The sequence below is a fragment of the Dermacentor andersoni genome, chromosome 5, assembly GCF_023375885.2.
Source record: "Dermacentor andersoni chromosome 5, qqDerAnde1_hic_scaffold, whole genome shotgun sequence".
Classification (NCBI taxonomy): Eukaryota; Metazoa; Arthropoda; class Arachnida; order Ixodida; family Ixodidae; genus Dermacentor; species Dermacentor andersoni.
Genome location: NC_092818.1, coordinates 30,767,472 through 30,792,267, shown reverse-complemented (window position 1 = coordinate 30,792,267; position 24,796 = coordinate 30,767,472). Strand labels below are relative to the sequence as shown.

The following is a 24,796-nucleotide window of genomic DNA, read 5'->3' as shown; positions in this document are numbered from 1 at the left end:
GTCTTGGTAAGTCTTGATTGCTACATATTGCAAATATAAAAGCTCATGCCACAACCCTTTCTCAGCAAGGGTAACGTCTCCCAAGCAGTTTCCGAAAGCATTCTCCAAGCAAGTGCCATTCTCTTAATGAAAATAGTGACACAATTAACCACATAGGGTTCAAGCATATTACGGCAGATGGACTGCACTAAGTCATAATTATATTGCATTCTGTTCACATTAATTTAACAAAAGTTGCCACCACAGCAAGGACAATTACTCTGTTCTCATAGGTATGCCTTCAAAAATATGCACAAAAAACACACTGGGGGTCATGATCCAGCAACATGATCCTGCAACAAGTGTCGAAGTACAACACTCTAAAAACAGCATGGCTAGATAACAGCCGGAGCTGGCCATGCCGTACAATTGCATTTCATTCATCAGATGTCTGATTTACCGTTTTAATCTCACAACGTTCAAGTTTCAAAAGGTGCCCATTTATTTTAAACACTTTGTTTAAGTTTAATGTCAGGTAAAATAAATGACAGATAATTGTGCAAAAATATTTAGTTAAAGGTTTTATCTAACAGAAACATGTGCTATAATTTCTCCCAGTTGCAGCTGCTGCCACTGGTTCCAGACATGTTAAAACCTCATTACAGTCAACGACCGATTATTCAAACATGCTTGATTATTCGGCCAGCTCCGCGGCACAGTTACTAACCTTATAGGCTTAATGTCTATGGGGCTAGACTAAGGACAACCAATATTTCGGACACCTTACAGCATGTCATGAAATAATTTGGACTCCGAGTGCACAACCGTGTGCTATTACAATGTGGCCACCGAGTCAAGCAGAAATAGCAATACATGTATTTTAGTTTTGAGACATCGCCAGCATGGTCATTAGCTATGTTGCTGCCGCTCTGTGAAACCAAATCTAGTGAACCCTAGTCGATCTAGTAGCCGCCGATGAGAATCCAGTGCATGTGTTCACAGTAGCTTTAGCTATCTGTATCGACAACATGACAATGGTCGAGATACAGGCTGCAATTTTGCGCTCTTATCCCATATACGTCAATCTTATGATCCACTCTTCATGGCTCGCTGATCCCTTTGATAATTTGTGCCGAACATCGCTCTGACCACTGACGAAGCGTGAAAAGCGTGAAAAGGTATAGTATCAAATCACTGCTAGAAAATCCCGGCGGAATGTTTAGGCCAAGGGCAAGTGTGTGCGCACGCAGCAACACGCTGCGACGAACTCGGGCCACAATCTCGGATGACCCCTTTCGAAAGATGTGTTCATTTGTGCGATGTACCGTGTGACTACCACCAGAGGTATCAACAGGCGGCAGCGTTTCTGCATTGTGATAAGGTATGCATGCTTGGCACTGTACTGAGAATGCCGTCGCTCCTAGACACCGATGCGTCTTGCCTATAGTCATATGAAATTGAAGGTAGCTCCGAAAGTGACAATCTGAGAATATGGAATGCTTTTTTTTAGCCACTTGCTGAATAAAGTCACTTATTCTTGGGAAAATCCAGTATTTTGGACTCTGACGTTTTGGTGGTAGCCGTTGAGTCTGAATTATCGGTCGGTAACAGTATAAGCAAATGCATTGATATAACTAACTAATGGCTACAATGAGTAATAATGATTCCCCCTGAAATGCCCATTTCAAGGGCATTTCAAGAAAACTGTCATTAAGGGGGGAGACACTGCTGCTGAAATAATGCTCATCCTCTTTTTCATCAATATTAATGAAACTTTCGAGTCTTATTAAGATTATTGTGCTGACTTCAAATATGTAATTAATTTTGTTGTAGGTCAAGTAGTTCCTACGATAATTAACATTTCACTTCCATTGTTTAAGGCCACAATGGAAAATAAATGGCACAATAAAAATTATTTGTAAGGCATGTTTAGATAGCATAAAGACTAAGGAATGAAAGATAGCAAGCACATCTTTTATCTGACCCTTAATGGATATTTTACAGCCCATTTAATACAAGCCCACAAAATATGACAACCATGTGGCAGAAATTGTAGCAAAATAATTCGTTTCCAAAGTGAAAACAAAAAAATTTGCTTGCTATACTGCATAGAGTATACATTAGGCTCCGTTCTGCAAAAAAAAAAAAAAGAAAAACAATTTTAGCTTTATCAGTTGTTGGTGTTGAGGTATCGAGGCCTGAATATTACATGGAGCCCAAAATTTGTGTTTTGAGCAAAGTACAAAAAAACAAACAGCAATAAATATGAGGGGACATAGCATCCAGAACAACCATTTTTGATACTCGTTCTAGACACATGAAACTTTCAGGACACATCCAATCTTGTGTGCTGCTTATAAATATGCAATTACATTTATTCTGAGGTCAATAAAAAAAGTAGTTACAATTCTTCTTGTGTTAAAAATTTGGGATGCAATTTGCAAAGAATGTACTGCAACAAAATGGCTACAATGGAGCAGGTATGTTCCTGAATGTTCAAATACTGCAAGTTGTCAGTTGGATGTTTGTATGTGTACTTTAGCCAAAGTTATGAAATTCTAAAGTTGCAGCTTTAAGAATTTGAATTCTTGTTGGTGATTTCTACAGGATCTAAAAATATTTGAGTGTCATAAGACACTATATCACAGTTTTTGTGCACTCGGACTCGCCTGCATTCAGAAAAAAAAAAAAGAATGATGAGAATTGAATGAGTAGAAGGTACATAGTTGCTGATCCCTAAATTTGGGACTAAAGATGCTATATTTGAGAAAAAAGAAACTAGAAGAAACTGGGAAAACATAGATTTGAAGCTTCAAAACTGGGAAATAAGAATTAAAATATAATTAAAAATGCAAAGTTCTTCTGCTGATGTAGACATTAGGCACACGTATAGGCTCGTAACAGAATCTGGAATGCGCCAATATGAACCCGCGTACGCTCAATAAGCACGGGTATACACATCGGCACATCGTCTGCGATCTCCAAAGTAAACCTACACAGAGGGAAATGGTTAGCTTTGCTGCTGCGTTATTGCTGATGCGGTATAAGATTGTGCGATGCAGTGACTTATCTCCAGTGCAATCTTGTCGGCTCATCTGAACTTTGAGATAACCGCCTCCCCTTTCTTGCCGTAGGAAGTAGAGATGGCTTGTGCTTTGCTTTTCATGGACGTGTGTTTGGTTTCAAACTTTCTTTTTAGAGAAGGTCGATTTGCCGCTTACGTTCACAATACGATGAACAAGGAAATGGCCTAGTTGCCATAGCAACAGCCAATCAGCAGGCGCTTCTCAGTGCGCTGGTGCGCTGAGTTAATACGAGGGCCGCGTGCATCGTGAGCATTGTCAGACCAGCCCCTGATTGTTTTACATTTGTGCCTTTTTTATGCGGCCATCGTCGGTGAGGATGCGAGGAACTGAAAGGTGGAACTTTGAGCTTTCATACGATACTGAGATGGTGGCACTCAGCGGCAGGAGAGATTAGAAATAGCTCCGTGAACTTCGGTGTTTCTGCGTGATTTTGCGGTTGTTTCCCACCATCTGCGCTGACAAAATAATTTTTTGCGGACACTTAGGGTGCGTTCTTGGGCAAATCGTTTTCATGCAGTGTACACTAGGCATTACAGATGCCGAAACAAGTAGTTCCCAAAAAAATTCTTTTTTCGCAATTTTCGGTTTTAAGACCCCTCTCCTCACTTAAGATTTCATATTACAGAAGCAAAAATTTCCTTAAAATTGACATAATGAGCCTTCTTTTTAGTCCAGGGTGTGGATTATGTAGAATACTGCGCCAATGGAATGTAGAATATCGTGGCAATTAGGCTCAAATGTGGTGGCGTGGCTTGTGGTACAGAGGCACATCCTGCACTGTCTAATCACACCTACAATGATCCGTCATACATGCAAAACCAGTGACCGCATTTTATAACAATGCAAAAAAAAATTTTGTTTTTGCGCTTTGTGATTGGCTCTGGCTAAATCCTCAGTGCCACTATTGCAGTGGTCGGGCACTTAGTGTGACAAATGATAAGCCCCAAATTAAAATGGATGGTTGCAAATTACTGCCGCAACCGTACAGACTCTTAGCTGAAATTCAACTTGGAGCCGATAAAATGTCATAAGAAAAGCAAAAAATTATGAATGAAAGGTTATAAAAACAGGGTCATATAAGTTGTCTGTTCAAATGAGGTATACCTAAGGTAAATTATATTTTATTGCGGTAACAATTATACGGACACTCCAGGCACGTTTCTGCAGTCGGCGTCGGCGTGATGTTCCGTATGAAGTCTGAGTGCGGTAACATAGTGGCCACGCACCGTATGGTGTAGGTGCGAGTGAAAGCGTGCTAGGATGAGCCAAGGATGGCGGCTTGATTTTGCGTGTGCAAGGGAGGAAGTCGGGGAGGAAGCACGCCATCTTCCACCGCGGCACTAGGAGGGTGGGGGCTTTACTCTGGCAGCGGCTCCGTATGACACACCTGAGCACGAGCCCTATCTTGAAAGTGATCTGCAATGAGTACAGAGTGTAGGTGTGCCCAGAGCTCATAGCTTCGAGTGCGCTGTGTTCTTGCCGCTTAGTTTACGTTGAAACGAGAGGCAGCACGAAAATAAATTCACTCGCTGCTGCTGCTGCTCTTTCTCATGGCAGTGTTTTGACAGCGAGTGTCCGCGCTTATCGCATGAGAAGTGTTTCTGTTTGCCTGTGAGCTCCTGACACCATGCTTTTTAATTTAATTAGCAAGCGAATGTTTACAAGTTAATCCAGCTGATAAAAGTACTATTCCTACTACATACACTAATTTGCCATCACAATTAATGCTTCACTTTTCTGGCAAAACTGCGACTTTTTTATAATCATCGACAACTATGTTCCAAAGAAAAATTGGTGCTCCGACACAAGTAGTGTTGCATCTGCATTTGATATCCTATATATGAATATATATGAAATCCTATATATGAAAGCCTTTGCGGCCCTCCATTTCACAGCTTCGTAGTAAAAATTCTAAAGCAGCATATACCGACCTGTGCTGTTTAAATAGTTGCCGACAAGTGGGTCCGAATTTGCCTCCGGGACCTTGGTGTGGGCGTTGGTTGTGTGCATGGGGTATCGCATAAGCCAGTCCTCGTAGCCATCCTTCAGAACCATGGGCTCACACCTGAGCACTTTCTGTGTCGACCACTGCATAATGATAATTGCAAAATCAAAAAGAGAGGACAGAGACAACATGCAGATCTCAACATGCTGAGTATGTGTCCCTCTGATGCCACACAAGCTAGTTCATACCTTCATCAACACATTGTGTGAGATGAACTGCAGACCTCGTGAAGCAGGGCCCCAAAAAGCTTTCTCATGACAAAAAAAAAAAAAACTAATAAAGAAACCAAGGAAAATTGGCAGCTTCACCATAAGGGTAAACAGAAGGAAAATGTTAGGTGCTGTACTCAAGCTCAATGTCGGCCCACAGTTCTATGAACATGTGGGGTGACAGGTTGGTGCAGCATCCAAGGTAGCTGCACTAACAGCGCCCTGGCAGCTAGCTACCAGGAGTCTCGAAATGCTGGCATGATGAGGAGCACAGCCAGCAGCATTGGAGGTGACGCGCATTGTTGGTGCTCGAGATGCATTCGATGAAAAACCGTGAGCCATTTGTAGCTTCAAATTCACTGTTTGGACAGTGAGGCCCACACGTAAATGCAAAGCAGGTGCACTAGTGTTTGTGTGCACAACGCTCATGCCAGAAGAAGGAAGGCTGAATGTTTCCCTCTTCTTTACAGTGAAATGCATTGCGTGTCTCGCATGCTTCATCGACCATAACAGCAAGGCGGTGCCAATGGCATGAGCATGCCTCAAGTGTTCATTGGATTGCTATCGAAATACAAAAAAATGTTATCAAAAAGAGTCTGCTATAGCTCTAACCAAAGTTTTTTTGCAGTTCCACTAGCACTACAGTGCATTTTAGGCAGGGCTATCCGAACTGAGGCGGTGCTGGGCTTCTTTAGTACAGAGTGGAAAAACTGTGAACCACAAATCTTGCAAAGAGGGCCTCGTAACCTGCATAAAAACCTCAGAAGACAGACTTCTGGCATTTGGATGAAGCCCCTGTCAGACCCTAGATGGGCCTCTTTTTACTACAATATAAAATGCTGTCCTGTTGCCATTACCGCATGACGCTTTGTTGCAATAAAATTTATTACAAGTTCCTACACTTCTAACGTTTCCTCATTAAAACGATTACATGCTTACCAAAACTCCATAAAGGAGGTTTTGCAGAGACTTTCTTTATCTACTGAAATACCTCTTATAACAAATTCCACTTGCTGCACTGATGACCTTTGTTATAACGAACATTTACTGCATGTAAATGCAGGCAGACCAAAAAAGAATCTTAATCTGTTGACAGTCCACAATGTTTACGGCCACTGAACAATATTCTTTGTTGGTGCAAAAACTTGGAACAATACACCTAGCTTGATTAAATGTCTGCCAAATATTGCATTGTTGCTCCAGAGACTCATTCTTTCAGAGAGCTACCAGTCACCATAGTGCTACTGTCCTCGCAAATTACTGATGAGATTGTATACATGCCACACTGATGCTACAATTTTCATATTAACATTATACTTGCTAATTGATGTCGTACTTACTCAGCCTTTTTGTAATGCAACTTCAAATGACCATATCGGCAATAAATGTACTATATGCTGACACAGTCGCTTTGTATCTCTTTTAGCACAATAAACATTCTTTTTCATGTGACTAACTTATTGGTCATACTGCACCTAAGATGCATATGCCCACTTGTGCATCATGATGCACAGAAATCAAGACTTTAGCAAGTTTAGCTTGAGGCCAACTACAGTTTCCTTATTCAAATCTGCGACAAGTACAGAAATGATCTCTGTAGTGAAGTGCTTAATAACTGTGATCTGTGATCAGCAATCTGTGATCAATCAACACATTATCTTGATGTTGTCCCACACATTAGTACCATTGCAGAATGCTGCACTGAGTGAGGAATTGCTAACTAACAGCACTCGTTTGCTGTTTGCTACCCTAGGGTGAAAGTTGTGGTTTCGCCACAATAGACTAAGCCAAGCATCCGGTGAAAGAGAATGCCTCTATGTCCTAATGCTTTCTCAGTGTACAGTCAGCCACAAAAGTTTACGGGACAGGGCTCCACAACAAAGGTGAGTGTTTGCTCGCATGGAAATTCTGATTTAATTGATCACTGTGTAGGTCGCAAAGGATACTACACACTGAGAGATTGAAGTCAAGACTATGTGCCTCGCGACTCACCAGCCAAGCCTCGCGACTCACCACAAACGGGCCGAACTGGGGTAGTGCAGAGTAGGGCATAACCCCAGATCGACGCTTGGCCAACGTCATGATGCATTAAACTGTCACTTGTCGGCCTTTTAATAAAGTTATTCCCACCCTATCTTATCCTATGTGCACCTCTCAAAATTTTTTGGCCAGAACCTGGAGATTAAGCTACAATGTTTAGGAGCTCAGAACCTGGATGTCAACAAATCATGACAACCAGTAACAAGAGGTTAAAAAATTCACAGACGATTACGATGCTCCGTAATGTGAAATTTGAGCGCAGCTCTATACGTGTCTTCATTTCGCTATATATTGGCCGGCGCGGATATCTGTCTTGTGCGGCGCACTGCAAACGAGTGCAGTGTGGCGTGACTGCCCTGCTAATCTGGAGGTGGTGACAGCCAGCAAGTGGGTGACGTGTGGCCGTGATTCACAGCGGCCACCATCGACAGACGTCCAAGACGACGCACGCTACTCTGACCATTGTTGCAGGATTACACTTTTCTTCTCTCGCGATCGCCATAACCGCCTCTGCTTTCTTCTGCATGGTTCTGCTGCACCCTCCTCTCCACTTTTGCTTTTTCATCCTTCGCTCATTTGCTCAGTTACACCATGGGAAAACGTCAACGCTCGCCGCAGGAACGCATGCCTAAGAGGTGTGCTTTAAAAAGGCAAAAGAATTGCTGCTCTTGAAGCAAAAAATTCAATCATGCCACTATGCCTCGCCTTCAAGTAGGCAATAAGCTTATCTTATCTTTGTGTGCACTAAGATAAACCAGGCAGTGCGCCACATAAAAAGTGATCATAGTGATAATATACTAGATAACAAATGAGTTCTAACATTATATGATTTTCTATAAACCATAAGCAATATCCCTCACAGCCATACCTTGTATATCGCATCCTTCAGGACCTTCAGAGGAGCCTGGTTGTCCTCTGGGACATCCGCACTTCTCCAGTCCATTAGGACAACGAAATCGACAACATTGCGTTTCTCAAATAATTCAACGCTCTCCTCGGGTATACGTCTGCTCAATTCCTCTGCTATGATTCTGAAAATGAGAGTACAAAAAAAAAAAAACAATAAAGGCAACAAGTGTAAATAGCAGCCATATGTCTAATAAAACAATTATCACTCTTGTTCCCTTGTCCCTTGTACAGCAAAACAATATTGACCAGAAATATATATACTGCGCATAAATTAATGCTAAATCCAAGCTAACCTAAAGGTACACTAAACAGGAATACTAGCTGAATTTGTATTAGTAAAGATTGCTTCTACAATGTCAATATGATCACTGTTACTCTGAGGGAAGGCTTAGTAAGGAAGATGCAAAAATGGAAAGTGAGTGGCGATGGTTCCTGTACCGGGTCAGTCTGCCGTCATGGATTTTGGTAGCATCCACTGTGTCCTCTATATAGTTGAACCTTGTTATATAACAAACATGGATATAACAAATTAAATATAAAATTAGTGAACTTACAGAAAAAATATCAGCACGTGTGCTTTCTTGTTTCATTCATTTCATTTTCTTGTTTAGACAGGATCCAGTGGTCAGAAAACGTATCATACAATTGCAGTGTGGCGATGTACTGAACGTTGGTACTGAAAAATCGTGTTCTGGTAACGTCATCATCATCATCATTATCAGCATGTTTTACGTCCACTGCAGGTCGAAGGCCTCTCACAATGATCTCCAATTACCCATCTCCTGCACCGACCGATTTCAACTTGTGCCCACAAACTTCCTAATTTCATCCCTCCACCAAGTTTTCTACAGTCCTCGACTGCGCTTCCCTTCTCTTGGCACCCATTCTGTTCTGTAACTCTAATGGTCCACCAGTCATGCATACTATGCATGACTCTTCTCTTAATGTCAACTAGAATATCGGCTATCCCCATTTGCTCTCTGAGCCGCACAACTCTCTTCCTGTCTCTTAACGTTATGCCTAACATTCTTCGTTCCATCGCTCTTTGTTCGGTCCTTAACTTGTTTTCGAGTTTCTTTTTCAGTTTTCCAAATATCTGCCCCATATGTCAGCACCGGTAGATTGCATTGATTGTACACCTTTCTTTTTAATGATAGTGGCAAGCTTCCAGTCGGGATCTAACAACGTCTGCCCTATGCGCTCCAACCCATTTTTATTCTTCTGTAAATTTTCTTCTCATGATCAGGGTCCCCTGTGAGTAATTGACCTAGGTAAACATACTCCATCACAGACTCTAGAGGCTGACTGGCAGCCCTGAACTCTTGTTTCCTAGCCAGGCCACTGATCATTATCTTTGTCTTCTGCAGATTATTCTTAGACCCCCACTATTACACTTTTTCTGTAAAAGTCCTCCATCATTTGCTGTAATTCGTCCACAGTGTTGCTGAACAGGACAATGTCATCTGCAAACCAAAGGTTTCTGAGATATTCGCAGTTGATCCTCACTCCTAAGCCTTACCAGTTCAATAGCTTGCATACTTCTTCCAAGCATGCAGTGAATAGCATTGGAGAGATTGTGTCTCTTTGTCTGACCCCTTTCTTTATAGGTAACTTCCTACTTTTCTTGTAGAGAATTAAGGCAGCTGTGGAATCTCTGTAGATACCTTCTGTAGATACGTAAGCGTCCTGTACTCTGTGATTACGTAATGCCTCTATGAGTGCTGGTGCCTCTACTGAATCATAATCTATGAAAGCCGTACAGTGAGTTTGATTGTGATCTGCAGATTTCTCGATTACCTGATTGAGGACATGGATGTGATCCATTCTACAGTATTCCTTCCTAAAGCCAACCTGTTGGTTGACTAAAGTAAAGTGTTGCCGTTATTCTATTGGAAATTATCTTGTGAATATTTAATACAATACTGGAAGTAAGTTAATTAGCCTATAATTTTTCAATTCTTTAACGTCTCCCTTTCTGTGGATTAGTATAATGTTGGCATTCCTGTGGTTCTCTGGGGCCCTTGAAGTCGTGAGACATTTCGTATAAAGGGTTGCAAGCTTTTCAAGCATTATGTCTCCTCCATCTTTGATTACATCGACTGGTATTCCATCTTCTCCTGCTGCTTTTCCCCCGCTTGATGTCTTGCAAGGCCCTTCTAACTTCATCATTAGTTATAAAAAGAGCCTCTGTAACCTGTTCATAACTACTTTGAATGGACGTATCGTGGCTGCTCTGGGTACTGTACAGGTCAGTATAGAATTCTTCTGCTGCTTCTTACTGATCATATTACCATGTCTTTCTCACTGATTTCATGCTGCGTCCATTTTTTACTGCTTCCACAGTCTTTCTCACATTCTAATTTCGAATATCCCTTACTTTCTCTTTGTTGATCGGTTTTTGACAGCTCCGTGAATTCCAACTGATCTCTTGAGTTGGACACTTTCATGCTTTGTCATTTCTTTATGAGGTCTTTCATTACCTGGGAGAGCATACCTACTGGTTGCCTTGATGCCTTACGTCCTACTTCAATGGGTGCTTCTCAAGTCAGTATACTTACGGTTTTGTTCATTACCTCTGTCAAGTACATTGTTCATTTCAGTAAATCTTCGGCGCATGCACACACACGCAGTCTGCGTTCCATCCCGCCGCACCGCACGTGGCTTGCTCTGCTGATTACTTCACTCACTCAGTTTGTTGTGGCATGCTCTCCACATGCCGACCGCGCACACACGCCTTCCATGTTCTCCCTGCCCAACACACACCGTTGCCTACCGTCCCGTGCCTGCTACTCTAGGCCACCTGGCGTCGGCCCGGTAACCTCGCAGATCTCCCCCTTTTATCCTGTGAAGAGGGCTTCCAAGGCACATGATAAGGGCACAGCTGGTCTGCATTAGCGGGGCCTTTCTGCTTCCCTGTAGGCAGGTCTCTGAGTCTGTAGGTATTGCGTCCAATGTGTGCAGTCACTCTAAATGGCCTTGTGCGTCGGGGGGGGGGGGGGGGGGGGGGGGGGCAAACTTGGCTGTGAATCCATTGGCTGCCTTACTTAGCGGGTGCGCGTACCGGAGAACCAAATCTCCAACCTGGAAGGTAGCCGGAGTGCACTTTTTGTTGTAATACTTTGCCTGGCTGGCTTTGGCATTGCCAAAGTTTGGTGGTCCTTTGCAAAGGCCCAGGCATCTCGAACATACACATCCAGTTCAACAGCTAGGGCATGAGGCGCAGAAGGGAGCACCTCGGTGCCAGCTGCCTGATTGTGATGGCTTCGCGGGTTTCGTAGTTCCCGCTCATACGACAAGGCAGGTGTAGAGCCAATAACTACACTTTCAGATGTGCGCATTGCAAACGCCACTTCGGGCACCTTTTTGTCCCAGTTCCTGTGGGAAGTGCAGTAGCACACCAGGCATTTGTTTAACCATTGCGTTATGGCATTCCACAGTCTGTCCTGGTGGTCTTTATGGGACTGTGTGGCTCTCCTTGATTCCCCCGTGCTAGAGAATGCCTTTCCACAGTTTGCTTATATATAGTTTGCCATTGTTGCTAGAGATGGAGCTCGGCACACCATGCCGGCAAAAGACATAGATAATTTTATCGATGATCAATTTGGAGGTAGGTGCACGTAACGGAAAAAGCTCTACAAACTTTGTGAACCTGTCTAGCACCACCAGGATGTACTTGTGGCGCCGAGGGGTTGTGGGCAGTGGCCCAATAAGGTCCATGCTTAGCTGCTGCATTAGATGGGTGGCCCACGGACTGTCCATCAGTCCTTTTGGTTTTTGCCGGTGAGGTTTGAAAGCCTGGCACTGCTGGCAGCTGTGGATGTAACGGGAGATATCGGAGCGGATGCCGAGCCATCTGAACCGGCTCTTCACACTTTTCCAAGTTTAAAAAACAGCCTAAATGCCCACTTAGGGGGTGGTCATGGTCCATTTTCAGTGACTTGTCTCATAAGTGTTGGGCAAGCCAGGCGACCTTACGTTCACCGACCTAGTACATAAGGATACCATTGTACGAGATTTCGCTGTCATCAGCTAGGTCCTGTACTCTCTTTGACTCTTTAGAGTCACCAGGTAGCAGGCCAGAGTTTAAGTGTAGCAGCACCTGCAGCAGCAGTGGACCCTTGCATTGTTCCAACCGGAACTTCGCAGTGCCGGTGAGTGGGGATGCATCAGTCACGTCAACAGGGACTGCTAGTTCAAAACGAATGGTTTGTTGTGGCTCTTGCACTTCGATTAAAAACCATTCCTCTACCAAACAAGGCTGAGCAGATTCGGCAGCAGGGATGGGGCACCTGCTTAGTGCATCTGCTGGGATGTTGGCTCGTCCTTTACGATGCCTTATGGTACACTTGAACCCTTATAATGTCAACACCCAACGTCGCACTCTGCACGATGTCAGCTCAATTGTAAACATCCAAGCCAATAATACACGGTAACAATGCACCTCAAATGATTTTAAGTCTACATATGGTAGAAATCTATCGACAGCTCCCACCACAGTGGGGCATTCCCATTCTTGGACAGTATAGTTCTTTTTAGCAGTGCTGAGGGTCCTGCTTATAAATGACACAGGCCTGAGTTCACCTTCGACTTTCTGCAACAATGCTGCCGATAGGCCAGTGCCACTGGCATCTGTTTCAATCACAAAGGGCCTGTTCAGGTCAGGCAATACCCCAGCCACCTCTCCTGCCAGCGTTAGCCTTAGAGTCTCGAACACTTTCCGTTGCTCGGCACCCTAAACCCAACGGGCTCTTTTCTTGAGGAGAGCTGTCGGGGGTCTGGCCTTGTCAGAAAACCAGGGGATAAAATTTTTGTAGTATCCCACAAGGCCCAAAAACATTTGGAGTACCTTGACTGTTTTCGGGCATGGGAACTCTGCAACCACTCGCACCTTGTCCAGATCAGGTTGACATTTGCCTGGAGAGATTACATGTCCAAGGAACTTTAATGCCTGTTCACACCATGTAACTTTGCTGGGATTGATTGTCAGGCCTGCAGAGCCAATTCTTCGCAGTACCTCATCAATATGTTGTAGGTGGTCCTCAAAAGTTTCTGAATAAATGAGCACACCGTCAAAAAATGCCATGCAGCAGTTGTGTTTTATGCCTTCTAACACTTTGTCCATGAGAGACTGAAATGTTGCCGGCCCACCTGCGACCCCAAATGGCATTCATTTAAATTGAAACACTCCTCTATGGCACAGGAATGCAGTCTTCGGTACATCTTTGGAAGCAACCGATACTTGAAAGAAGCCCTGAGCAAGGTCGAGGCTTGTGAACCACCTAGTGCGGCCGAGCTGAGCCAGTACAAAGTCTGTGTGGGGGCATGGGATATAGTGGCACAGTTGTGATTGCACTTAAGGGTTTGTAGTCGACCGCAAGGTGATATCCTCCAGTTTTCTTCTTTACTAATAAAGGGGCACTGGCCCAGGAACTGGAGCAGGGCTCAATGAGGTCTTGGTCCAGCAAATCTTGGATACACCCATCAAGAATTTCTCTCTTTGGGCTCTTAACTGGGTGCAGCTTGCATCTAACTGGTGGGTGGCTGCCTGTGTCTATTTTGTGAACCACCAGGGACGTGCAACCTGGCAGAGTGGTAAAAATATGGTTATGGTCTACAAGGATGTTGTTAAGTTTCTGCTTCTGCTCCTCCCGGAGGTTCTCTAGACTACACTCGCCACTCTCAGTGGTATTGTGGCATACATCCTGCACATCTGCAAAAAGTGCCTGCAGAGAGCTGGCCACATTTTCATCAGGCTCTTGACCTTGCTTATCGCATTGCAACGCTGTCTTACAGACTGACAGGGGTCGGTGTCCAGCATCTGACACACATGGGCGCTTCGGTGCCTTTTTAAATTTGACGAGCCCATATGGGTCAAAGTGTAGTGACCATCCGCCAAGGCCCATGTGGAGAGAAATACCTGCCACCTCAACAAAATCCCGCCCAAGGACACAGCTATGGCAAAGTGACACAGCTCTGGCAAAAGAAGAAAACGCTGCTTCCTGGACCCATCTTGCCAACAGAAATGACAGCAAATCGATTGTGCAGTTTGTGACCAGCCCTGAGCAAGCCTCAGGGTTCATGCTTCTTCCCTCAAGGTGGCTCCCGCGCACTTGGCTGCTGCGATGGCACGGCTACCTATTAAGCTCACGCGTGCCCCAGTGCCCATGAATGCACATAAAGGATACTGTTACCAATCAACAGTTCAAGCAGTGGTCCTTTATTCCCGGCTTTTGCGAGCACTTGCAGGGACGTCGTGTAGCCGTCGGCTGGAAGGATTTGGTTGAGTGTTGCAGTGGTGTGCGGAGAAGAATAATCGAAGGCCAAATCAGCTGCTGCTTATGCAATACCCTACGTGGTAGTGATGGTGGTGCGTAGCGCAGGCGATGCCAAGCACATTCCATAATAGGGCCGGCCACCTTCACTGTTTCTTGCAGGTTTGCGAAGCTCATGCTGGCTGTTAGGTCTCGGAATGTCGGATGCATTTGTCTCCGCAGGTGTTCCACCTTTTCGGCATCTGAAACAGGCTCCGCTATTTGGTCATAGTATTCGGCAATGACGTGAATGAACTGCCTGAGGTTTTCTGCCAGATGCTGAGTGCACTGATCTAGCTTTGCTTTCAGTTTAAACTTATAGTCAATGGTGGCAAACTGCGCCGTAAATTCAGACGCGAAGAATTGCCAGCCAGGGTGCGCACCTGAGAAGCACCACCATTGTTTAGCTGACCCCTCCAATGCTGCTGGAAGCAACTGCGAGGAGGTCAGGGGGGATCCCAGCAATACTGCCGTACTCCGAGTACTTCTCCAGAAAGTCTTGCGGCTGGTGTCGGTCCTGGTAGCCACTGAATTTCGGCAGTGGGACGAGCGCACCTTTGATGTTGAGCGCTGGCCCTGCACTGGTTGTCTGGTCAGGCCTAACCATGTCATTGAGCAGCGTGGTGCGCAGAATTTGAGCTATATCAGCCGCAAGTCTCTCCTTTTCCATTGTGGTCCCGAAGGTCGAAGTCAACAGTCCTTGGACGATCGAAGAAGGCAGGAGAGGTTGAACAACTGGCTGGGTGGCACTAGATGATTCTTGGTCCTCCATGTTAGATCCAGTCAGACAAGCCCCGACTTGTCAAGTACGTTCTTTATTTAGGGAAATCCTCGGCGCACACACACCACACACACACCCCGTCCTGCCGCACCGCATGCGGCTTGCTCGGCCGATTACTTCACTCACTCACGTTGGTTGTCGTGCACCCCTCGCATGCCAACTGCGCACACACGTCTTCCCTGTTCTCCCCACCTGCCACACACCGTTGCCTACCATCCCGTGCCTGCGACTCTACGCCACCTGGCATCCACCCGGTACTCTCACAGCTCTATGTCATCTTCCTCCCCCTGTTCTAAGGCTGAATATTTGTTTGCAAGCATCAGCCTAAATTGATTTGCTTTTGCCCTTACTGTGTCTAGGTTGGCCTGTTTCTTCTTGACCAATCTTAAATTAAATTATGTGGATTTACACGCCAAAACCCCTTTCTGATTATGAGGCACACTGCCGTAGTGATGGACTCTGGAAATTTGGACCACCTGGGGTTGTTTAACCTGCACCTAAATCTAAGTACATAGATGTTTTTGCATTCTGCCCCCATCGAAATGCGGCCGCCGTGGACGGGATTCGATCCCGTGACCTTGTGCTTAGCAGCGCAACCCCATAGTCACTAAGCAACCACGGTGGGTTTTGACCAATTTGACCAATTTTACTCTTTCTCTCTTTATAGTGAGGTGAATCCTAGACCTCACTAACCTATGATAACTGCAGTTTACCCTACCTAACACTTTTACATCCTGCAATATGCTGGGATGAACAGAAAGTATGAAATCGACTTCATTTCTTGTTTCCCCATTTGGGCTTTTCTAGGTCCACTTTCTGTTGCTACGCTTCCTGAAGAAAGTGTTCATTATTTGCAGCTTATGCCCTCTCACGAATTCTGCCAACATATCTCCTCTAGTGTTCATAGAATTGATGCCGTAGTTGCCAATTGCTTGTTCACCAGCCTGCTTTTTCCCCAATTTTACACTGAAGTTGCCTATGACTACAATACAGTAAAACCTCGTTCACACATTTTCAAAGAACTAAGAGAAAAGATGTACTAACCAGAAAAACATACGATCCGAAATAACTAAAAAATATGAGAAAGATTAAATTATTGTTGATGTCTACGTAATGCAAAGCGTCGCTCGGATCGTTGCTGCACGAGACACTGATGCACGTCAAGCTGGTGGTGCTGCTCCGGCAGCCCGAGGCACGTTTTGTTGTTTTCCTATTGCATGGTGTTATAAGAGGGTGACAGTAAACGGAAACAAAATCGAGCTGGAAGGTGACACTGGATGCTGCCAAAGCAAAATGTGATGCCCACACTGCGCCACTTGCAGCAGGGAATGGCGGCGTGTTTGGATTACCGCCGACTGCAGGCGTGCAGTACGCTACCAATGGCACTACGCACTATGCAATGTAAAACGGATAGGTGAAGATGCTTCTTGCATTAGGTTTGGCAGCAATAGCTGTGAATGTGGCGTGTGATGACCCGGGCGGAGATTTGCTGCTACCGGAATAAGAAACTGTGCGTGCTGTGGTTTCACAAGAGACGGGTGGCTATATACTGTTCTCAATTGCACGTGCCTCGCACCTTTTCTTGTTTACATGGGATCTAGCGGCCAAAAAACACATACGATTGCAGTCTGCAGCAGGGAACGGCAGCACGTTTTGGTTATCGCCTATTAAAAGTGTGCATTATGCTTCCAATGGAACCACACGCTGTGAAACAGATAGGCGAAGATGCTTATCGCAGTAGGATTGGTGGTGATAGCTGTGAATGCTGCGTGCAACGACGCCCGAGAAGATTTGCTGGTACTGAAGTGAGAAACTGAGTGCACGCCAGCATTTTCATGTGAGGTGAGCAGGCAAGTATTGTGGTGAAGCTGCTGTGGTGGGCAGCTATACAGTGAACTCTCACTTGAGTGAACTTCAAGGGACCGAAGGAAATAGTTCACTTAACTGAAAGTTCACTAAACTGAACATTCACTCGACCAACATAAGACATGGCATACAGAGTCAAAAGTTTGAGGTGCAATTCATGGTGCAAAAGACATGGCATCCATAGTGTTAGAAATGTGTGAAATGGAATTTGTACATATCAACAAGTACAAGGTTCATAACAGTTATAATGCTGCCTTTCTCACTTAGAAAAAAAATCTGTAATCTTCTTCTGCACTTGTACTTTTAAAGCACAGGAAGTAACAAAACTGTCCAAAGAGTCAATGTTTTTTACACTTCTACTGGCACAGCTTGCTGTTGAGACACAAAGTCTCTCAACTTTCCAATGCACCCCACAACCTCAGCTACAACCTCATTCCTCCAGGTTCTCACTGCCTCTTGGTTGGCGTCCTTGCTTTCACCGCAAATCATTTTCCACGCGATCCCATGCCTATCCCGAAATCGTGTAAGCCATCCACTGCTCGCTTCGAAGCCGCGAAAGTCCAGAAGAAGAGGAAATTCCTTCGCTTTACCCTGTATCATCGGGCCGAACACTGGAATATTTTGAGATCGTAGGTTGCGAAGCCATACTGCAACGGCATCGTCCACTTCATTGAAGTACCCCGTGCAGAGTCATTTCCTGGCGGGATTCATCGAAGTTTCTCCTTCAAGCTTCGATTTTTGTTTCACAATCATTGACAACGTCGACAGTGCAATTCCATAGTCCTTTGCAACATCCACTTGCCATTGACCGTTGTCCAGGCGCTGAAGGATTTCCAGTTTGTCCGAGAGAGACAACCGCTTCCGTTTCGTTGCACTCATCTCGAAAGTGGGCACGCAAATTGCCGTTGTTACTTAAAACTGGAAGGCTGAATGGAGCCGATGAAGAACACACCACGTGGGTCGTAAAAATAAGCCTTGGTCCTCTGAGCGAGTTCGTTAAACTGAAATATTGACTGTTCCGAAATTCGTATAAGTGAAAATTTTTTGCATAGAATCGATAAGAAAACTGCCGGGGATTTTTAAAAAGTTTGGTATTCTGAAATGTTCGATAAATCGGCGTTCGTACAACTGAGAGTTTACTGTATACTGTTCTCAGTTGCGCGCATGCCCCGCGCGTTTTGTTTACATGGGATCTAATGGCCGGAAAACATATCATACGATTGCAGTTTGGCAACGTACTGAACATTGGTGCTGAAAAATCGTGTTTTCTGGGAACATATGAACTGGTAAAAAATGAGCGTGGCACTCAAGTGCGAACGTTGGTGCTGGTAAAACATACGTAACGGGAATGTGTCACCGAGGTTCTACTGTATGTTGAGTTTGCACTTTTCTCATCACTAATTCAACATCTTCATAAAACTGTCCTATTTCGTCATCACCATGATTGGAGGTTGGAGCGTAGGCTTCTACTACCTTTATTCTATACCTCATATTTAGTTTTATTACGACTACTACTACCCTCTACATACAGGAACGTATGAACTGGTAAAAAATAAACGCAACTCTATTGGGTAATTGCTTGTGTACTCGATCACAAACTGGCTGGATCACAAATGGCTGGCAAATTGTATGCAGTGGGATCGTATCAAGGTTCTACTCTAACTTGATGACAGTGCTAATCCAGTGAAAAGCCAATTACTGGGGAAAAGTAAAACAACGTATGACAATATGTGGGCCTCAATATGCGGGTGTGGCAGTGTCATACCCTGGTTTGAGGACCTCCTCTGGGATGTTGATGCAGTCGCTGCTCTTCAGATGAGAGTCAAGAAAGTCTTGTCTTGGCCTGGCATCCATGATTAACACATTCGTGTCCTTGTCCTGGAGCATATCTAAAAGCTTGAATGACGACAGCTGCGTCGCAGGTGGCTTGATAACATCTGGAAGTGCAGAACAGCAGAAATAAGGAGAGGAAAATTATAATCTCTGAAGCTTTCACAGCACGAGTGAAATGCTCTCGTGCACAAAGTTAAGTGCAGCTACACATAAAATAGCGTCATTATAACGACATCAGATCTGACACGAAAATAATGTTATTTCCAATATTCATTATGGGTATACTTTCGCTACACACTGACATCGGTGAGGAAAATTTATTTCGTTATATCCAATAATTCATTACCTCCATGTCCATTATATTGAGGTTTGACTGTACAGTACATAGCTCTTCTAACTTAAACTACTGGCTAATTTGCATTGAAATTTCACACAGAGTTGGCAATTCATAGTATACATCATTCAATATTATTTATGGATGCACTACTTGCCCATTTAGTCCAAAATAACTGGAACACGCATGTTGGGTGCGTCCATTTCAAATTGTACTCCCGGGTTGTAATTTCTCATCTACAGAATGGTTGTGTCGTCTGCAAGTGTTACTACAACAAACAACTAGGATTGCCAAATCTCAAGTGGATGAAGTCAGGACGGGGGGCTCAGGAGAGGGACAGACCTTGTCAGTGCCAACAGCCACCAGTCTATATGGGCACCAAAGCCAAACAATTTTCTTTAGTCTACCATGTTGCGAATTACAACAAGAAGGACACAGTATAGTTGCCTGACTAAGGGCTTACAATAGAACTAGAACCACAACAAAAAACGAAACTGCCTTTATGTTTATGACAACGCAATAGCAAAAAAAAGAATGTGTAAATAAGCTGTCAGGCATCATAAAAAGAAAATCTGGTCTATTTGTCGATATCCAATAGAAGAAAAAACGAAAGTGGTGACATTTGGCCAACCCGATTGGGTCAAGTTGAGACACCGGGCATTTATTTAAAAGTCAGGACGTCCCGCTAAATTCAAGACGGTTGGCAACCCTTCACACAACACATGTTTCATCATGACAGTGACAGATGATGGCACTGCTCCTTTTGCTAATACCATTTTTTTCTTAGTCCCATATCACCACGGATAGTGTGTTGTCAGGGTTCTCTACAGAAATTTCTGAGGGATTAAGATTCTGTGATCGGCAGGGGTGAAGGCGGGGGGGGGGGGGAGGAGGGGGATGTGCACATGCAACCAAGATGTTTTTTATGCACAAGCATAACTGGCCAGCTTGTGAAATTGGTGGTGTCTGTCTGAAGCTGCAAAGCAAGTGAATGTGGAAGGGGCTTGGAGATATTGAGAACCGCATGCTGGGGAAAGTACGAAGGAGCATGCTGACTGTGCGGTAAAGTAACGCCACCTAGAGAAATAAGCAGGTAACGTTGAGCAAAGTGTGGATGGAGAAATGAGGAGAAGCGTCACGGAGTAGGAAGGCAGGAGGAGGCTGCCGGGTTGGCTGCCCCTGGCAGTTGCTACAGGCTTTCTTTGCAATGCATACATACAGGATTCGTCTCATGATAACATTGTTCTCGCATGCCTTACGCTCTGTGTGTGCGTGAGTGAAAGCATGTGATGGTGAGCCGATGATAGCGGCTCAATCTCACGTGTGCAAGGGGAGGAAGTGCGCCACATGATGTCGTGCGCATGGCACCGGGGAAGGGGCGAGAGGGGTGTTGCACTTCGGCCGCATGCTCGTGCTGGCTTTATTTTGAAAGTGATTTGCTTTGGGGGCACAGTCCAGGTGGGCTGACGGCTCGTAGCTTTGTGTGCACTATGTTCTCACTGCTCAGTTTGCATTGAAGCAATAGACAGCATGAAGGTCACTTCACTCGCTGCTGCTGCGATTCGTCACGCCAGCATTTTGACAGCGAGAGCCCGTGGTCATTGAGTGAAGTGTTCATGTTTGCCTGTGTGCACCAATACCATGCTAGGTAATTTAGATAGTAAGTTTATGCTTACAACAGGGCGTTCTACTCCGGTGGCAGCTGTGTATGACACGGCTAAGCCAGCCCCGTCATGAATACTATCTGTGATGCGGACAGTGTAGCTGTCTAGGCCCACTAGGGGCTGATGGCGTCATATCTGCTAATGCACCCATAGAGGCTTGCGCGTCACCTGCGATCACGAAGTGAAATGTCACTAACTTTTTTCTTCTCCTTTTTTTTTTTTTATTGCGATATCACTTATATGGAAATGCCAGATGCATTTCTGCCATTGGCATCACTGTTGCTTTCAGTGTCACTGTTGCCTTCAGCGTTGCCATGAGGTTCTGTATAAGGTGCAAGGTTGGTAACACCGTTGCCGTGTACCCTACACTGTACCGTAAAAACGCACGTATAATACGAGGTTCTTTCCATATTATTAGCGTCCCAAATTTTCACCTCGTACTATATGCGGATCCGAACAAAAACTTCAGTCAAAAATTTGGGCTAGAAGTTTTCGTTTTGTTATATCTGCATGACTATGGCTTAACTTCGTTATTGCTGCGTGGCTACAGCTTCGTTTCATTATTCCTGCGTGACTACAGCATCGTTTCTTTATTGTTGAGTGCACACCTTAGCAGCACACGTGCAAACCGCGCTCTGTAAAGTGCATCTTTTTTATTCCGCATTGAAGGACCAAGATGTCCGAACCAGGAAAATAGTACGGTACTTGGCTGCTTTCAAGAGAAAGGTTATTGTAGCTGCACAGGATATCTGCAACAGTGCGGCCGGAAGGCAGTTTGGCGTCAATGAGGGAAGCATTCGCGGATGGCGTCGACAGAAGGAAGCCCTTTTCACGTGCAGTGGAACGCGAAGAAGCTTTAGTAGCCCAAAGAGTGAGACATTCCCAGAAATTGAACTCGCCCTGACGGAGTTCATACGCCAACAGCGAGCCGCACATCTAGCTGTGAGTGTGGAGCTTATGCAGGCAAAAGCTAAGGAGCTTGCAAGAGAAAAAGGGCTACCGTGCTCTGCCTTCAAAGTAAGCAAGCACTGGATTTATCACTACATGTGCCGTGCTGAATTTTCCTTACTCCGCCTAACTTCGATTACGCAAAAGCTGCCAGAATCGTTCGAAGAGCTGCTTGTGGCTTTCCAGCACCATGTTATTTCGCTGCGCAAGTCCAAGAACTTCCAGCTAGGGCAAATCGACAATGCTGACCAAATGCCGGTTTATCTAGACATGCCATCGCCCCTCCCCTTAACGAAAAGGGCTCTAAACAAGTTTATATATGGTCCACTGGCAACGAGAAAACGCGAGTTACCGTCATGTTGTCGTACATGCCAGACGGACGCAAGCTCCCGCTCTATGTCGCCTTCAAGCGTGTGGGAGATATGGGTTACTCCTCCGTACTCTTGGGACAAAGGAACGACAACACAGTAGTGCAAACAGTCACAAGGGCATTTATTGCGCCTTTCATAGATCAATGCCTGCTAGCCGAGTTGCTATCCCCAAAACATGCCGATGGGCGCGCGACAAATCTAGAAGTCCGACTTACCGCGATCGCATTGCAAGCGAATATATTCGCCCCATGCTGGATCCCAACGCCTGGTCGTTCGCGTGTACAGTCACGCAAATGGTGGCACGTTCGAAGGCGGCCATGCGAGACAGTCTCGCAGAAGCATCCGACGGCGCCCGCGCGGACGTCCGCGCCCGCCGACGACTTCGAACCAAAGAGAGCAAGCGCCTTCCTTTCGGCGCCCAAGTAACCTCGCCTGTCGGCGGCGTTAGCAGCGCAACACTCGCGCCATCTCTCGCACCGCGCCCCAACCACATCGACCGCCGCGGGCATCACGCAGGCCACGCGACGAAGCCGCACTACAGGAGGCACGCTATGCGAGAAAAACATCAGGGGAGGCGTGAGTCACGCATCCCCACAAGCGCAAGACAGTGCCTAAAGGTGAGGAGCTGCCAAAAACTGTGGTCGTGAGATTCCAGGAGAAAGGTTGGATAAACGAGAATCTTGTGCTCAACTGGATAAAGTCATTGTGGTGTAGACGGCCCGGTGCACTGTTGTCATTCCCGTCCATCCTCGTGCTGGACGCATTTTGTTGCCATTTGGCCGACTCAGTGAAGAGGCTGTTGTGCAAATACGGCAATGAACTCGTCATTATCCCAGGTGGGATGACGTCTCAGGTGCAGCCTTTAGATGTTTGCGTGAACAAGCCATTCAAGGACGCGGTCAAGTGGTGTTACGCAGATTGGATGCGCTCAGGTGAGCCTGCAGTGACATCAACCGGGCGGCTGAAGCGGGCTTCACCAGCCACGCTATTCAAGTGGATTGTGGACGCATGGGCCAGCATACCAGAGGACCTTGTGCGTCGCGCATTCAAGAAGTGTGGCATTTCCAATGCGCTCGATGGCACAGAGGATGAGTCCCTCTGGGAAGATATGTCCGACAAGGAACTATCTGAAGAGAGTGCAGCTGAGGAAAACAGCGATCGAAGTGCGGAGTGCAATTTAAATAAATGTTTTCCTTGAGTTTTTCTAACTCGTATTATACACGGATAAAACTTTTTCTTTTTTTTCCATTTTGCGTCCAGAAAATTTCACCTCGTACTATATGCGGATTCGTATTATATGCGGGTTTTTACAGTATGTGCAAGTGAAAGAACCCAAGGGGAGCAGACGAGCACGGCTCAATCTGCTCAATCTTGCCCGCACCAAAGAGAGGAATGTAGGCAGCAAGTACACCATATTTTGTTGTGTGCAATACACCCAACGTTGCGATGCCCTGCGGGGGGAGTTCTATGCTGGCTGCGACTGCGTATGTGGCGGATGTGTGTGGTCACGCGGCTTCATCGTGACAGCGATCTGCGTTGGGGGCAGAGTCTAGGTGCGTCAACGGCTCATAGCTTGGTGGGCACTGTGTGTTCTCGGCGCTCACTTTCCGTTGAAGCGATAGACAGCACGAACGCATGAAGGCCACTTCGCTCACTGCTGCTGCCGCATTTCCTCACACCAGCATTTTGACAGTGAGTGTTCATGGTCAACAAGTGTGCTGTATCCATGTTCGTGGTGCGCGCTGCAACCATTAACTCAGTCAGGAAACGAATGCTTACAAGTACATACAACCGATAAAAGTACTATCCTTACTTCGCATGGCTCTCTGCTAATTTGCTATCACAATCAATGCTTCGGCTTTCGGGCGAAACTGTGACTTTTTTTCAATGTGACCATTCTACCATTTTGAATAGTACATTTAACAATTTTACGTTTTGGACACATTAATGAAACAAATGTGAGTCACAGCCTATCACGATCAACAAGCTTTGCTGGGACAAAGAAATGCAGGGCCCATGCTGTGAAAATGCAAGATAAATGTGTGCCAGCACTTCAAATCTCTTTTGGTCAATAGGAGCGATTCCTGTGTACACAACATGGTAGCAGTAAGGAATCGCAACACCGGTTTTTCCTTCTTTTTTTTTTTTGCTCACTTCTGTTGTTTGTACAGTCGAATCTCATTAATTCGAACACATTTAATTTGAAATTTTGGTTTATTCGAACTGATGCTGTGGTCGGGTCAAAGTTATGTGTATTCCAATGATCGAAAACACCCAGTAATTCGAACTCGCAAGCATTTGCAACGGTTAATTCAAACAGACTGTGATCTGACAATGCTGCATGATTTGGTGCAGCGGGCCAAATCATGCGACTGCACATTTGACCAGCATTCCTCTGACCCCTCCACATAGAAGAGACCCCTATGCCAGGCGTAAGAAAGAAAAAAGAAAAAAAAAGTG

At 45.3% G+C, this 24,796-nt stretch overlaps 1 protein-coding gene across 1 annotated transcript in view; it reads right to left on the bottom strand.

The window, feature by feature from the left end:
* Positions 1–24,796, bottom strand: part of LOC126530061 (ubiquitin carboxyl-terminal hydrolase 8-like) — a 652,141-nt gene that overhangs the window by 34,400 nt on the left and 592,945 nt on the right. Inside the window, exons 6-8 of the mRNA XM_072288295.1 lie at positions 18,952–19,123; positions 8,188–8,350; positions 4,997–5,153 (exon numbers count right to left, since the gene is read on the bottom strand). Coding sequence (XP_072144396.1) covers positions 4,997–5,153; positions 8,188–8,350; positions 18,952–19,123 — 492 coding nt within the window. The remainder of the gene's footprint in view (positions 1–4,996; positions 5,154–8,187; positions 8,351–18,951; positions 19,124–24,796) is intronic.